At 46.7% G+C, this 13,539-nt stretch overlaps 1 protein-coding gene across 5 annotated transcripts in view; it reads left to right on the top strand.

Moving 5' to 3' along the window:
* Positions 1-4,371, top strand: part of RBM23 (RNA binding motif protein 23) — a 21,909-nt gene extending 17,538 nt beyond the window's left edge. For 3 of the 5 annotated variants that reach the window (XM_017864232.1, XM_017864233.1, XM_017864231.1), the window contains 5 exons: positions 766-831; positions 2,696-2,891; positions 2,974-3,099; positions 3,196-3,265; positions 3,346-4,371. In XM_017864232.1, the coding sequence (XP_017719721.1) occupies positions 766-831; positions 2,696-2,891; positions 2,974-3,099; positions 3,196-3,265; positions 3,346-3,349 (462 nt within the window). In that variant the 3' untranslated portion in view covers positions 3,350-4,371. Of the gene's footprint in view, positions 1-765; positions 832-2,695; positions 2,892-2,973; positions 3,100-3,195; positions 3,270-3,345 lie in introns of those variants that run through there. The other 2 variants (XM_017864230.1, XM_017864229.1) reach the window with 1 other exon arrangement.
* Positions 4,372-13,539: the final 9,168 nt, after the last annotated feature.

Below are 13,539 nucleotides of genomic sequence, written 5' to 3'. Positions count from 1 at the left end.
TTTTTTTTTTTTTTTGAGGCTCACTACACCCTGCTAATTTTTGTATTTTTTGTGGAGACGGGGTTTTGCCACGTTGCCTGCCCATGTCGGCTTTCCAAAGTGCTAGGATTACAGGAGTGAGCCACTGCACCCTACTGTTTCTTTTTAAAAGAAGGTTTGTGCCAGGCACTGTGGCTCACTCTATAATCCCAACACTTTGGGAGGCTGAGGCAGGAGGATCACTTGCACCTGAGAATTTGAGAGCAGCCTGGGCAACCTAGCAAAACCTCATCTTTACAAAAAATAAAAAATTAGCTGGGTGTGGTGGCCTATGCCTGTAGTCCCAGGTACTTGGGAGGCTAAGGTGGGAAGATTGCTTGAACCTAGGAGATCAAGGCTACAGTAAGCCATGATTGTGCCACTGCCCTCCATTTTGGGCAGCAGAGTGAGACCCTATCGCCAAAAAAAAATAATAAAAAGATATGTAATTTGTTGGGTAGAAAGCTAGAAATATTGGCGGATCATCATGGCTCACTCCTGTAATCCCAGAACTTTGGGAAGCTGAGGCTGGTGGATCATTTGAGCCCAGGAGTTCAAGACCAGCCTGGCCAACGTGGTGAGACCCCATCTCTGCTAAAAATACAAAAATTAATGATTGCACCACTGCATTCCAGCCTGGGCAACAGAGTAAGACTCTGTCTTTAAAAAAAAAAAAATCTGGGTAGGAAAGATTGAAGATACGGACTAGTCAAAAATTTACTAATAATTTCCGCTATTCTACTACAGATTGATAATATTGTCCTGATGAAGGACTCAGATACAGGCCGCTCTAAAGGTTATGGTTTCATCACGGTGAGTCTCTAGTCTTTTAATTTTTTTATTTTAGTTTGGGTTTGTCCACTTGTCTGATTTTGCAGCTTAGCTTCATCCTCCTCCTTTAGGAACTGTCTAAATGACCCATAAACCCTGGTACCCGAAGCTTGGACTAGCCTTCTACCCCTTGAGATGAGTGCATTGCTTGAGATCTTGGCTTTGCTCCTACATTCTGTCAGTGGCCCTGGTATGGGGGTGTCCAGGAGTTCAAGCAGCTTCCCTGGTGCTGCAACTTGGCTCTTTGGGTAATAGTAACCAGGCTGCAGCTAAAAGGTTGGGAGTGTGAGGGAATTAAGTATGGGCTTTTAAAGACATGCTTTATAGAGCTGATGTTTCTCATAACAGGGGTGAGAATAGGAAATTATGCTTCCCTCTGGTGCTACCCCATTTGAAGCAATTTCTGCACTGAGAAGGATCAGTTATTATTGTAGCACTATGGAGAGAATAGTGAGGCCACCTAATTATGGGCGAGTTTCACCTTTTCCTAACGTTCCAACAAAATTGTTGCCAATTCCTATAACTGGTTCTTCCAGCCCCGTGTGACTCCAGGCTGAGAACTGGCCACCAGCCACAAAATCTGATAGAAGCTTATATTTTCTGGGCTTAAACCAGGCAACATACACCCCCACAGTTACCCACAGGGCACAGGGCAGTAGGTTGTATTCTATCTTTGGAATTACTCACCTCAAAAATACCCAGTAAAGGCAAGCCGTGTATAACACCTGCCTAGGACTGTCAGTACCACATGCCAGGCCCTAAGGCAGGTAATACTGCTAGCTAGCTAAATAGAGCTAGCTGTGGTGTTGAAAATTCTGTGGTGGCAAGTGACTTTTGTAACCTTTTCTAGCTCTCTATGTGACTGAGATATGGAAAGGCTTCTGTGGGGCATTTTTGCCCTTGTGTTGTTGCCTTTTAGGTCAACAACCTTGACACTTACACAAACAGCAGACTGGGAATCCTCTTTGTACCAGGGTGTTGCTGGGTGCTGCTGATAAAAGGGACTAGAGAGTAAAGGCCTTCTGGTCAGCAGGTCACTTAGTCAGCAGCTCTGGTGTGTATGTCGGGGTGTGCTTGCTGCCTTGCTGTCAGCACTAGGGTGTGTTCCCTCCTAAGCCTGGAATTAGTAGTTCCAGATTCCTAATACTTGACTAAGAACTAAAACTTGGCCGGGCACGGTGGCTCATGCCTGTAATCCCAGCAGTTTGGGAGGCCAAGGTAGGTAAATTGCCTGAGGTCAGGAGTTCAAGACCAGCCTGGCCAACATGGTGAAACCCCATCTCTACTAAAAAAACAAAAATAAAAAAACTAGCTGGGTGTGGTGGTGGGAGCCTGTAATTCCAGCTACTCGGTAGGCTGAGGCAGGAGAACTGCTTGAACCCAGGAGACGGAAGTTGCAGTGAGCTGACATGGTGCCACCACACTCTAGCCTCAGTGACAGAGTGGGACTCCATCCCCCCCAAAAAAAAAGAACTAAAACTTACTAGTACAGAGAACTGAATTAAAAGCCCAGGAGCCTTGGCTCTTAGCCTGTCTTCCATTTGATATACCCATTTGTGAAATAACTTGTCAGGCTAGATTTCCTACAATAATAAACTTTTGCATTATTAGATTCTTAATGGAGCTGGAAGATTGAAAAGTGACTGCCATTGAGTTCGTTGGAAAAGGTCCTTTTCAGAGAACCATTTTGAGGTGATGGGCATAGGTCATATTTTCTGGGAAAGAAAAGTTTGTACCTCAGTGAGCATACAATTTTCCTGGGATAGTAGGACTAGGGAGTGTTACTGGGGCTTTGAGAGCATGTCTTTGGTGAGGAGGTGGCTAACATGGCCTGGGTTTCTTATAGTTCTCTGATTCTGAGTGTGCCCGGCGGGCCCTGGAACAGTTGAATGGCTTTGAGCTTGCTGGTCGACCTATGAGGGTTGGCCATGTGACTGAGCGACTGGATGGTGGCACAGACATCACTTTCCCTGATGGGGACCAGGAGCTGGATCCGGGATCGGCAGGTGGACGTTTGCAGCTCATGGCAAAACTGGCAGAAGGTAAAATATCTCCACAAGGTGAAGAATAGGGGGTTGAATTTTAGATCAAGGGTTGGGGCTTAATCCCACCTTTTCCTTTTAGGCTCTGGAATCCAACTGCCAACCACTGCTGCTGCCGCCGCTGCTGCTGCCGCTGCTGCCCAAGCTGCTGCCTTGCAACTGAATGGAGCAGTTCCCTTGGGGGCCCTGAATCCAGCAGCTCTGACTGGTAGTCTTGGACATGGAAAAGGAAGGGAAGGTTTGGGGGTCTGGAAAGAAGGAGTGCGCTGTGCTTGCTCACTCACTCTGCCTCTCTTTGTTCTAGCTCTGAGTCCAGCCCTGAACCTTGCCTCCCAGTGCCTCCAGCTGTCCAGCCTCTTTACCCCCCAGACCATGTGAGTCTCAGGGCCTCGCTCATTCTAGTCTTTGATTATTCTTTATCCTTTGAATTCCCATTTACCTCTTCTTTCCACAGGTAAATCAGTGGCACCTTGTGCCTCTGGATCCTGCCACTTCACATCTACTCTTCCATGGCCCCGTTTCTTCATTTTGTGGACCAAGCCATCCTGAGGGTATGGACATTGTCTCTGAGGAAATTGGGGCCACCCTTAAGGTACCAAGAAGAGCTCCTGCCCATGGCTCCACTGGAAATGGATTCTGTTGAGCAAAGCCCCCAGTTGAAGAGAACAGAATCCACACCTGCATTGAATACCTGTTTCTCCATGTGTATCGTCTCTGAGATTACCTTCTTGCCCTTTCCAACACCTTAGTGATTCCTCAATTCCTCCCCCATTGGGAAGGCCATAGGGCATTAACTGAAGGAACTGGCCTCTCTCCTTTTCCTGTACCTTTACCCTTTAGTCTGTCAAGGAAAACCTTAGGACCTCGGAATCAAGAGGACTGAGTTTGTGGGTGAACCTTGAAGGTGCTCTTTCTGCTACAGGAGCCCTGGGAGATAGCATGGACATGTGCATTGAGAAGCCAGCCTCAGACCTTAGCTTGAAGTAGCTTGAGGCAAGACCTGCTGTAGGCTCAGCATCTTGCTAGGAGGCATGGGAGTGATCCATCCTGCCAGGCATTTAGGGGCTTTCAGAAATTTAGTAAAAGGTGGAGCGTACCTTTCCAGTATCTTCCATCTTCATATGTATATTTGTCCTCCCTCCCATTTCCTCCTTTTGTCCCAGGGTGGGAGGATGGAGGGAGGCTGCTACTCTCTACCACTTCCTGTGTGCTTCTACTGTGGCCTCAACCCTGGCAATTAAAGCTGCTCCCATCCCCTACCTGGGCATGTGTGAGCCCTTCTCACTGGATTTTATACCCTTGTGTCTGTGTACATAAATATATATACATATATATATATATATAAACTTTGTACAAAAGGCAAGCCGCCTCCTCGTGGCGGCTGTTGCCCATTTGTGTGTGGTCTTTGTTATGTATCTCTCTGACAACTTCTCATGAGCCCAACTCATGATGTTTCTAGGGATATAAAACATTAGTAACACCATTGTGTTTCTTTTATTTATTTAACCACCTTTAGAAAGAGTGAAAACTCACACCTGGGTGGGGTTCCCATTCTGTATCTGCATTACACTCTTGATCCTATGGTTGTCTTCTCCATCTCTCTTCATCTTAACTATCTCCATCCCAACTACCCACTGGACAGAATTACCCAAACAGCCAAGTTGCAGCACTGGGACAGACTTAAGACTTAACAGGCTCCTTTTCTGTGCCTAATGACAGATCTTATCTTTCCAGCAGATGGCACTATGACAGTACTACATTCTACACTCTTTTTTTTCTAGTGGGGGGTGTTGTGATCTTGAAGATTTAAGTACCAGAGCTAAGCTGAGCATTCTTTATTGGCCTTTGTACCTACCTTTGACGCTCTTTGTAGTAGCAATTCCAGTCCAATATCCAAAGGGGTTTGGGTCTTGTTTAACAGCAGGTTCCCCTGACCTGATGTCTGCTATTGTTCGTCTGTCAGTCACCGCAACCCGTCAGCCACCGCAACCCTTGCTTTCCATATGACTCTGCCTGGGATAACACAGACCTGGGACCAGTGAATTCTAGGGAACCGAGTATTCCAGAAATACCTCTGTGAAAGGGAAGGTGCACCTACCACTGCCTTAATAATAAGGAGGTGGGAGAGGCTGTCTCACCCAGCTTAGGGACCAAATGAAAGGAGAAGGCCTGAATTCAGGGGCAGGGCTCTGTGGGGCTCCTTTTTTGATCTCTATGGCAACAAAATGCTAAGACTTTCTTATGCTAAAAATATGGATAATTGCTGTTAGGTTTTAATTTGTCAGCTCTCAGACTTCTAAGCCAGTGATGTTAGCCTCTGGGGTTGCTTTTAACACAAAATCACTTACATACTTGAAGCCTGCTTGAGTCATAAATGGCCAGTGGAACTCTAGCTCCCAAGTCTGTTCACTGCTTCTATAACAATACCACAGACTGAGTAATTTATAAAGAAAAGAAGTGTAGGCTGGGTGCGGTGGCTCACGCCTGTAATCCCAACACTTTGGGAGGCCGAGGTGGGCGGATCACGAGGTCAGGAGTTTGAGACCAGCCTGGCCAACATGGTGAAACTGTCTCTACTAAAAATACAAAAATTAGCTGGGCATGGTGGTGGGCGCCTGTAATCCCAGCTAGTCGGGAGGGTGAGACAGGAGAATCACTTGAACCCAGGAGGTGGAGGTTGTAGTGAGCTGAGATTGCGCCACTGAACTCCAGCCTGGGCAAAAGAGCGAGATTCCATCTCAAAAAAAAAAAAAAAAAAAGAAAAGAAAAGGGTATTTCTCACAGTTCTAGAGGCTGGGAATTCCAAGAGCATGGTTCCTGCATCTGGTGAGGGTCATCCCGTGGCAGAAGGGCACAAGGTAGAAACAAGTACATGAGACAAAGGGACCATGAGCCAAACTTGCTTTGTAACAGCCCTCTCTCGTGATAACCTGCTCTGTGATAGTAACATTAATCTGTTCATGAGGGCTCTGTCCTTGTGACTCAGTCACCTTGTATTAAGCCCCATCTTCAACACTGTTGCATTGGGAGTCAAATTTCCAATGTGAACTTTTGGGGGACACATTCAAATCACAGCATTTCTTATTCTTCCAGGCCTAGATCTTAGCTGATGTTGCTGTTCTCCTGGTTACCACCCCATCCCTTCCCCCATCTGATCCTAGTTTGCTTTCTGGACCTGGGGAAGGGAAGGAGGATGCACTATTTTTAGGTAAAAGCTGCTGGCTATGACCCAGCACCCCTACAGTTATTGATTTGGCTTCTAATGTATCTTGAGAAGTGCAGTGGGTACCATTTTTATTAGTCATTCTGAGGCCATGAACTGGATCTTCTCAGGGCTGGCTTGGCTCCTTCAGACTATTATAAATATCCACAGGCCTTGCCTCCCTGCCTTCATCTGCTTGGTTTCCTTATGTTTCCATCCCTAGCTACTTTGACCTTCCTACACTCGGATCCTTCCACCTCAGTTCTTTCTTCTTGTTAGTTCCTCACGTAGCCTCTTGCTGGGAGAGAGACAATGTTGGAAATAAGGAAATATCTAAGACAATTTCCAGTCTTACTCCATATAAGGTGATGGTATCTAGTGAGTGACAGTTGGTGTCAGTATGTGACTCAGTGCCTTCTTGTTACTCATCCCTCCATACGTAGTGGTTAGAGTGGAGAGAAGTGGGCAATGAACAGACTCTGGACCCAGCTTAAGGTAAAAGAAACTTCCCTCAACATCTACCTGCACATGGTGGCTGGCAGGGTAGGGGTGACATTGTGACCCAGATCCTTTGCCCAGCATAGTTAGAATTTCCCTACCAGTCCTCAGTTCTAGAAAAGATTCTCACCTGATTTTTGGCTTCCAGTCTATGCTTCTATATTCTCTAAGGTGGGGGCATTTCTTCCCTGTTCTTTAAACTGCTGTGCTCTTGACACAGGAATTCTGCCTGCTTCCTCAGACTCCTAACAACCCCCTAGATAGGATTTACCAGTAGAAGCAGAGGCTTGACCTGTGAACCTTTAGTCCTGGAGCATATGATGAAGGGAATTGAGTAAAAACTTGGAAGGATGGGGCCAGGCGCGGTGGCTCACGCCTGTAATCCCAGCACTTTGGAAGGCCGAGACGGGCAGATCATGAGGTCAGGAGATCGAGATCATCCTGGCTAACACAGTGAAACCCCGTCTCTACTAAAAATACAAAAAACTAGCCAGGGGAGGTGGCGGGTGCCTGTAGTCCCAGCTACTCGGGAGGCTGAGGCAGGAGAATGGCATAAACCCGGGAGGCAGAACTTGCAGTGAGCAGAGATCTGGCCACTGTACTCCAGCCTGGGTGACAGAGCAAGACTCCGTCTCAAAAAAAAAAAAAAAAAAAACAAAACTTGAAAGGATGGAATTATATCACAGTCCCTCTTTTCCCTGTAATGGAAAGGCTTTAGTTAAAATCAGGCAGCAACACTTGGACAGTGAAAAGAGACTCTGAAAGGTGAGGTGACAAAAGGTGGCATAATGGTCATTGTTAACATTTATGCAAGGTTGGTTGTAGGTTAGGTGTTCTAATCATTTTATGTGTATTAAGTCACCAAATCCTCACAACAATCCTCTAAAGTAGTTTATTATCTTTACTTTGTAAACAAGGAAGCATATCCAAATAGGTTAAATAATTTTCCCCATAAGCACAAAGTTAGCAAGTTAGGGATTCCAATCCAAGTACTCTGGCTTCAGATCCCTTGATCTTAACCTTACCTGCCTCTCAGCACCACCGCGGAAGACAAGGCCTTGGAGTCAGGAAGTGTCACATTTCCTATCCCTGCACCCATAGCTCTCAGTAGACTCAGAATTTTTCCACTGCCATGTCTTTGCTTATCTTGAGTGACAGTGTTTGTGGGTGAACCTTGAAGGTGCTCTTTTTCTGCTACAAGGGCCCTGGGAGATAGCATGGACATGTGCATTGTGAAGCCAGCCTCAGACCTTATCTTGAAGCAGCTTGAGGCCAGACCTACTGTAGGCTCAGTATCTTGCTAGAGGCATGGAAGTGATCCATCCTGCCAGGCATTTCTCTTCCTTTCCTCCTTCTGCTGATAAAAGTCCTGTCCTTGAAGACCTTGAAGCTTTCCTAGGTGGAGTTAATCTCTCTTTTCAGTATTCTTTGTCCTCTTGTGGGTCATCTTACTCTACTTTTATTTAGTAAATAAAATAATTTCAGTAAAAATTATTTTATTGAAAACTGCATTACTTGATGGTTACAGCCTGGTGAGACCAGACTTAGATGTCTTTCTCATGCTTGCTTTGCCTTGCACATATTAAATGTCTGTAGAATTGAATGAATGTTCTCTGTGTTAAAGTCAGCACCAAGCTTTCCAAAGGCTGCCCCTTCTAGGACGCTTTTCCCAGGAGCCTCATCCATTCCTTCCTCACTCCACAAGGAGAGAAGATGCAGCTTTACTCTTTTTGATGTTACCATGGTAGCCTGTGATACTTTCTTTCTAAAGTGCTGCTTGCCATCCACCAGAAACTGATGCTTCCATGGCAACCAGGTGAAGGCAATAGTCACGAGCTGGATGCAGGAAAGGAATTCCGGTCTGAGAAGCTGCATATCTGAATCTTCTAGCTTCAGACATCCTTTCCCTTCTCTTCTAACTTTTGGGCTTTATATCCAGGACTGGTTTGCTCTCTGGTATGTCCTTGGTTGAGAGAGCTCTGTGAAAGTGAGGTGAAGCAGACCAACCAACTTAGATTATGTGGGAAGATGGGGGCAAGGAAAGAGCTGATCAAAGATCACTTCAGAAAGTTGGATGAAGTCTATTAGTTGTTCAGATGATCTGCTCTCAAGAGCCTGTAAGAAGTTGGCTGGAGTTGCTGGAAAGCCATTAAGCAGTTATTTTTGAGAGCAATGGGTAGATGGATGAGGTGCCTGAAGACTGGAAAGGAGCCAGTCAGTGCCAGATTGTAGAAAGGGGGAACAATGACCTTGACAATCGGAGACCTGTCAAACTTGCCAACGTTCCAGAAAGGATGAGAGTTTCAGTCAGCTTTCAGGCATCAGGAAGCCTATTTGCTTAGAATTAGTGGTGCTAAGAATTTGCCTCCTCTCAACTCCTGAGCATAAGCAAGCTAGGGGACCTTCACCCTGTAGCTGAGTGTCACACTCTGGAACCACACCGCATGGTTCAGATCCTTCTTCCCTCACAAACTAGCTGAATAAGCTTGGGTAAGTTCCTTCACTTCTCTCACACTTCATCTGTAAAAAGGCAATAGTAACACCTATCTCATAGGGATGTTGTGAGAATTCATTGAGAAGGGTTTGGAACTTGGCTTATTACTGTCCTCAGTATTTTCATTCCTTTGGATGCCTACTCGCTCGGTTTTCTAGCTGACTTCATTCTCCCCAACTTCAGAGCTCAAGGTTTATGGGGCAAAGCAAGGGCGGTGCAATGGTGAAAATAAATCTTCATTTTTATTTTTTATTTATTTATTTATTTTTTTTTTTGAGGCAGAGTCTCACTCTGTTGCCGGGGCTGGAGTGCAGTGGCCGGATCTCAGCTCACTGCAAGCTCCGCCTCCCGGGTTTACGCCATTCTCCTGCCTCAGCCTCCGGAGTAGCTGGGACTACAGGCGCCCGCCACTTCGCCCGGCTAGTTTTGTATTTTAGTAGAGACGGGGTTTCACCGTGTTAGCCAGGATGGTCTCGATCTCCTGACCTCGTGATCCGCCCGTCTCGGCCTCCCAAAGTGCTGGGATTACAGGCTTGAGCCACCGCGCCCGGCCTAAATCTTCATTTTTAAATAAATAAATTGTTCCTGGGCTAAAGCCCCACGCTCACAAGGTCTTGGGTCACATATAACCTGCCTAGTTTTCAGGAAAACAAATCCCACTAGCCCAATCTCTTCATGCTCTGTCCATATAGTTAGATTTTAACCAGACGGTTTTGAAAAATCAAAATGAGCCCTCCTCACAGGTACCTTCAAGGTACCTAACACCATTAGCTTTGTCTGGCAGGGGAAAAATGCCAGGGCACTCTGTTTTGTTTTGTTTTGAGACAGGGTCTGGCTCTGTTGCCCATGCTGGAGTACAGTGGTGCAATCACAGCTCACTGCAGCCTCAACCTCCTGAGCTCAAATGATCCTCTTGATTAGCTGAGACTACAGGTATGTGCCACTATGCCCAGCTAAGTTTTGTATTTTTTGTAGAGATGGGGTCTTGCTATGTTGTCCAGCTGGTCTTGAACTACTGGGCTCAAGTGATCCTCCCTCTTTGGCCTCCCAAAGTGCTAGGATTATAGGTGTGAGCCACCACAACTGGCTGAGAGCACCCTCTGTTACCACCCTTTCCCCCAACCTTCCACCAAACAACAAAACCCTATAAAGGGTTACCTGTTAGTCCTATGGGAGGCATGTTGGACTTTGTAGACCATAACTTAAATGTTTATCTCCAGATGATGCTGTGCTTTGAGAGTTTAGCAAGCTGCTTTGATGCCTAAATAAGGGACATAGGTTGCAAAAGGCATTACTACTTCCACTGCTCCTTTATATAATGCTTGAGAAATTACAAAGATCTTTGCTCTTTTATTTAGTCCTCATGACTTTGCGACAAGGCAGGTATTCTTCGTTTTAGAGTTGGGATAGCGTAGCTGAGTTCAGCAAACCAGACAGGTTAAGAGTGACTTCATCCACAGACCCCCATCCAGGAAACATCCTGAGCACTAACTGAAAAGCATTCAAGGGCTTACTGAATTTGCATTCACATCTGGAGTTTTCAAGGCCACTAAGCTATGGAAACTTGACATCAATATTCAAATAGATGAAAAGGGACCTTGAGCATATCCATCAGAGAGTCACCAAGATGATAAAGGCCTGAGAAGCAGTATGCTCTTGTCTGGTGTTTGTGTCCTTTGACGACTGCACCATCCACCCAAATTTTGCTGCCTTCTTTATAGGAAGGGCCTTGTTCTCATGTGGTGGGCTGCCCACTGTTTCTCCTCTGGGCATTTGCTCATGTAGTTTGAGCACAAGGAATGCTTTTCCTTCTTTCTCTCATCTATCTATAGCCTACGTATCCTTTAAGGCTCAGTTTCTAAAATATGTCTTCCAAATTTACTGTTTCTTCCATTCAGAATTCCTGGAGCACATGAGGTAGCCCCAAGTTAGATAGAGTGTGGTATTGTTTGCTGCTGTTTTGCCTGTTTTGTGCTGTACCACCTCATCCATCTCCCCAGCTTAATTGTAAGCTATTTGAGGGGCAGAGATTGTGTCTTACTTGTATTTGTTTTCCCCATTGGGGCCAGCACAGTGATTGGCATATTGCAGATGTTTAGTACTTGAGAGAAACAAAATCTTTTTTTTTTTTTTTTTTTTTTTTTGAGATAGAGTCTCGCTCTGTCGCCCAGGCTGGAGTGCAGTGGCCAGATCTCAGCTCACTGCAAGCTCCGCCTCCCGGGTTTACGCCATTCTCCTGCCTCAGCCTCCCGAGTAGCTGGGACTACAGGCGCCCGCCACCTCGCCCAGCTAGTTTTTTGTATTTTAGTAGAGATGGGGTTTCACCGTGTTAGCCAGGATGGTCTCGATCTCCTGACCTCGTAATCCGCCCGTCTCGGCCTCCCAAAGTGCTGGGATTACAGGCTTGAGCCACTGCGCCTGGCCACAAAATGTCTTCTTGCATTTGTGGATGAAAGATTAAAATGTCCAGGAAAAATTTACTTAGATTGATGTGGATTTAAACTATGTTAGATTAATAAAAAGATGTATGTGTGTGAACTTCCTGAGAGTGAGGGTTTAACCCAGAGGACTTCCACACATAACCCTGACTGTCTTTCAGAAGAGAAGAGCCCCTGTTCCATTCTCTCTAGAGGGGATCAGATGCAGCAGGGCCTAAAAGCTCCTCTGTAGGCAGAGGCCCAGAGTGGAGAGATTTCCAGATGCAGGACTCCCCACTCCTCTGGCCCTCAGGGGAGAGCACACAAGTCTATGCTCTGGGCCAATGAGGGGGTCTTGTGGGCAAAGGGGAGTGGGAGTAGTAGGGGCTGGGCAGGGGCTGGTAAGGGAACATGGACTCCAAGACAAAATTGCAGTGGTTAAGAGATGCATGAGGACAGAAGGGACCTTACCTGGCATGGCAGCTCAGGCCCCAATGCCCTCTGCTGACCTCTCACCCCAGCCAAGATCAATGGCTCTACTGTGCCTTGATCAGAGAAAGAGAGAATGGCGTGGCTCTTGGAGCAGGCCTCACCTCTCCCAAGTCTGGCGGGAGCCTGGCTTCAGCTTCTGTCTGTTCTGAGCTATTCCCTGTAGGCGTCTGGAGGGAACACACAGATGGGTTGGGCTGATGGGACTAGCTGGGTTGGGGGAGGGAGGCTCGTGGTGTATGGCTCCCCTCATGGGGGAGGTCTTGCCGTCGTCATCTTCCATACACGAAAGACGTTTTAAGCTTCTGCCACATAAAAGGCACTGGGCCTTTCTTGTTCCTCATCCTCCTCTCTGGCCATATCTGACCACTGGTGATACTCTCCTAGAAACCCCTCCTCTGGCAGTAGTCACAACAGGCTCAATCCTAGTTCTTCCACTACCTCTTTGGCAGTTGCTTCTCCACCTTCTCCATCTATATATCCCCAGGAGCTCCTTTTTCCCTCTTTTTTCTCTGGACCGCTGGGGCTTTGTTTTAAATTATTTTGTTTCTTTTCTTTCTTTCTTTCTTTTTTTTTTTTTTTTTGAGATGGACCCTCACTCTGTCGCCAGGCTGGAGTGCAGTGGCATGATCTCGGCTCACTGCAACCTCTGCTGCCCAGGTTCAAGCGATTCTCCTGCCTCAGCCTCCCGAGTAGCTGGGATTACAGGTGCCTACCCCTGCACTTGACTAATTTTTGTAGTTTTTGGTAGAGACGGGGTTTCACTATCTTGGCCAGGCTGGTCTTGAACTCCTGGGCTCATGATCCACCCACCTCGGCCTCCCAAAGTGCTGGGATTACAGGTGTGAGCCACCGTGCCCGGCCTATTTTGTTTCATTTTTGAAGAGGTACTAAACAACATAGTTAAAAGTTCCAAAGGTAGGCCAGGCACGGTGGCTCACACCTGTAATCCCAGCACTTTGGGAGGCCGAGGTGGGTGGATCAGGAGGTCAGGAGTTTGAGACCGGCCTGGCCAAGATGGTGAAATCCCCATCTCTACTAAATACAAAAATTAGCTGGGCATGGTGACGGGCACCTGTAATCCCAGCTACTCGGAAGACTTAGGCAGGAGAATCGCTTGAACCCAGGAGATGGAGGTTGCAGTGAGCTGAGATTGTGCCACTGCACTCCAGCCTTGGCAACAGAGCAAGACTCTGTCTCAAAAAAAAAAAAACTTCCAAAGGTAGAAAAAGGGCATACAGACTGGGCGCGGTGGCTCAGGCCTGTAATCTCAGCACTTTGAGAGGCTGAAGCAGGTGAATCACCTGAGGTCAGGAGTTTGAGACCAACCTGACCAACATGGAGAAACCCCATCTCTACCAAAAATACAAAATTAGCCAGGCATGGTGGCACATGCCTGTAATCCCAGCTACTCGGGAGGCTGAGACAGGAGAATCGCTTGAACCCAGGAGGCGGAGGTTGCGGTGAGATCGCGCCATTGCACTCCAGCCTGGGCAACAAGAGTGAAACTCTGTCTCAAAAAAAAAAAAAAAAAAAAAAAAAACACAA

This window comes from Rhinopithecus bieti, unplaced genomic scaffold, assembly GCF_001698545.2.
Source record: "Rhinopithecus bieti isolate Rb0 unplaced genomic scaffold, ASM169854v2 scaffold_74680, whole genome shotgun sequence".
Taxonomy (NCBI): Eukaryota; Metazoa; Chordata; class Mammalia; order Primates; family Cercopithecidae; genus Rhinopithecus; species Rhinopithecus bieti.
This window is presented reverse-complemented; position numbering and strand designations above follow the sequence as displayed.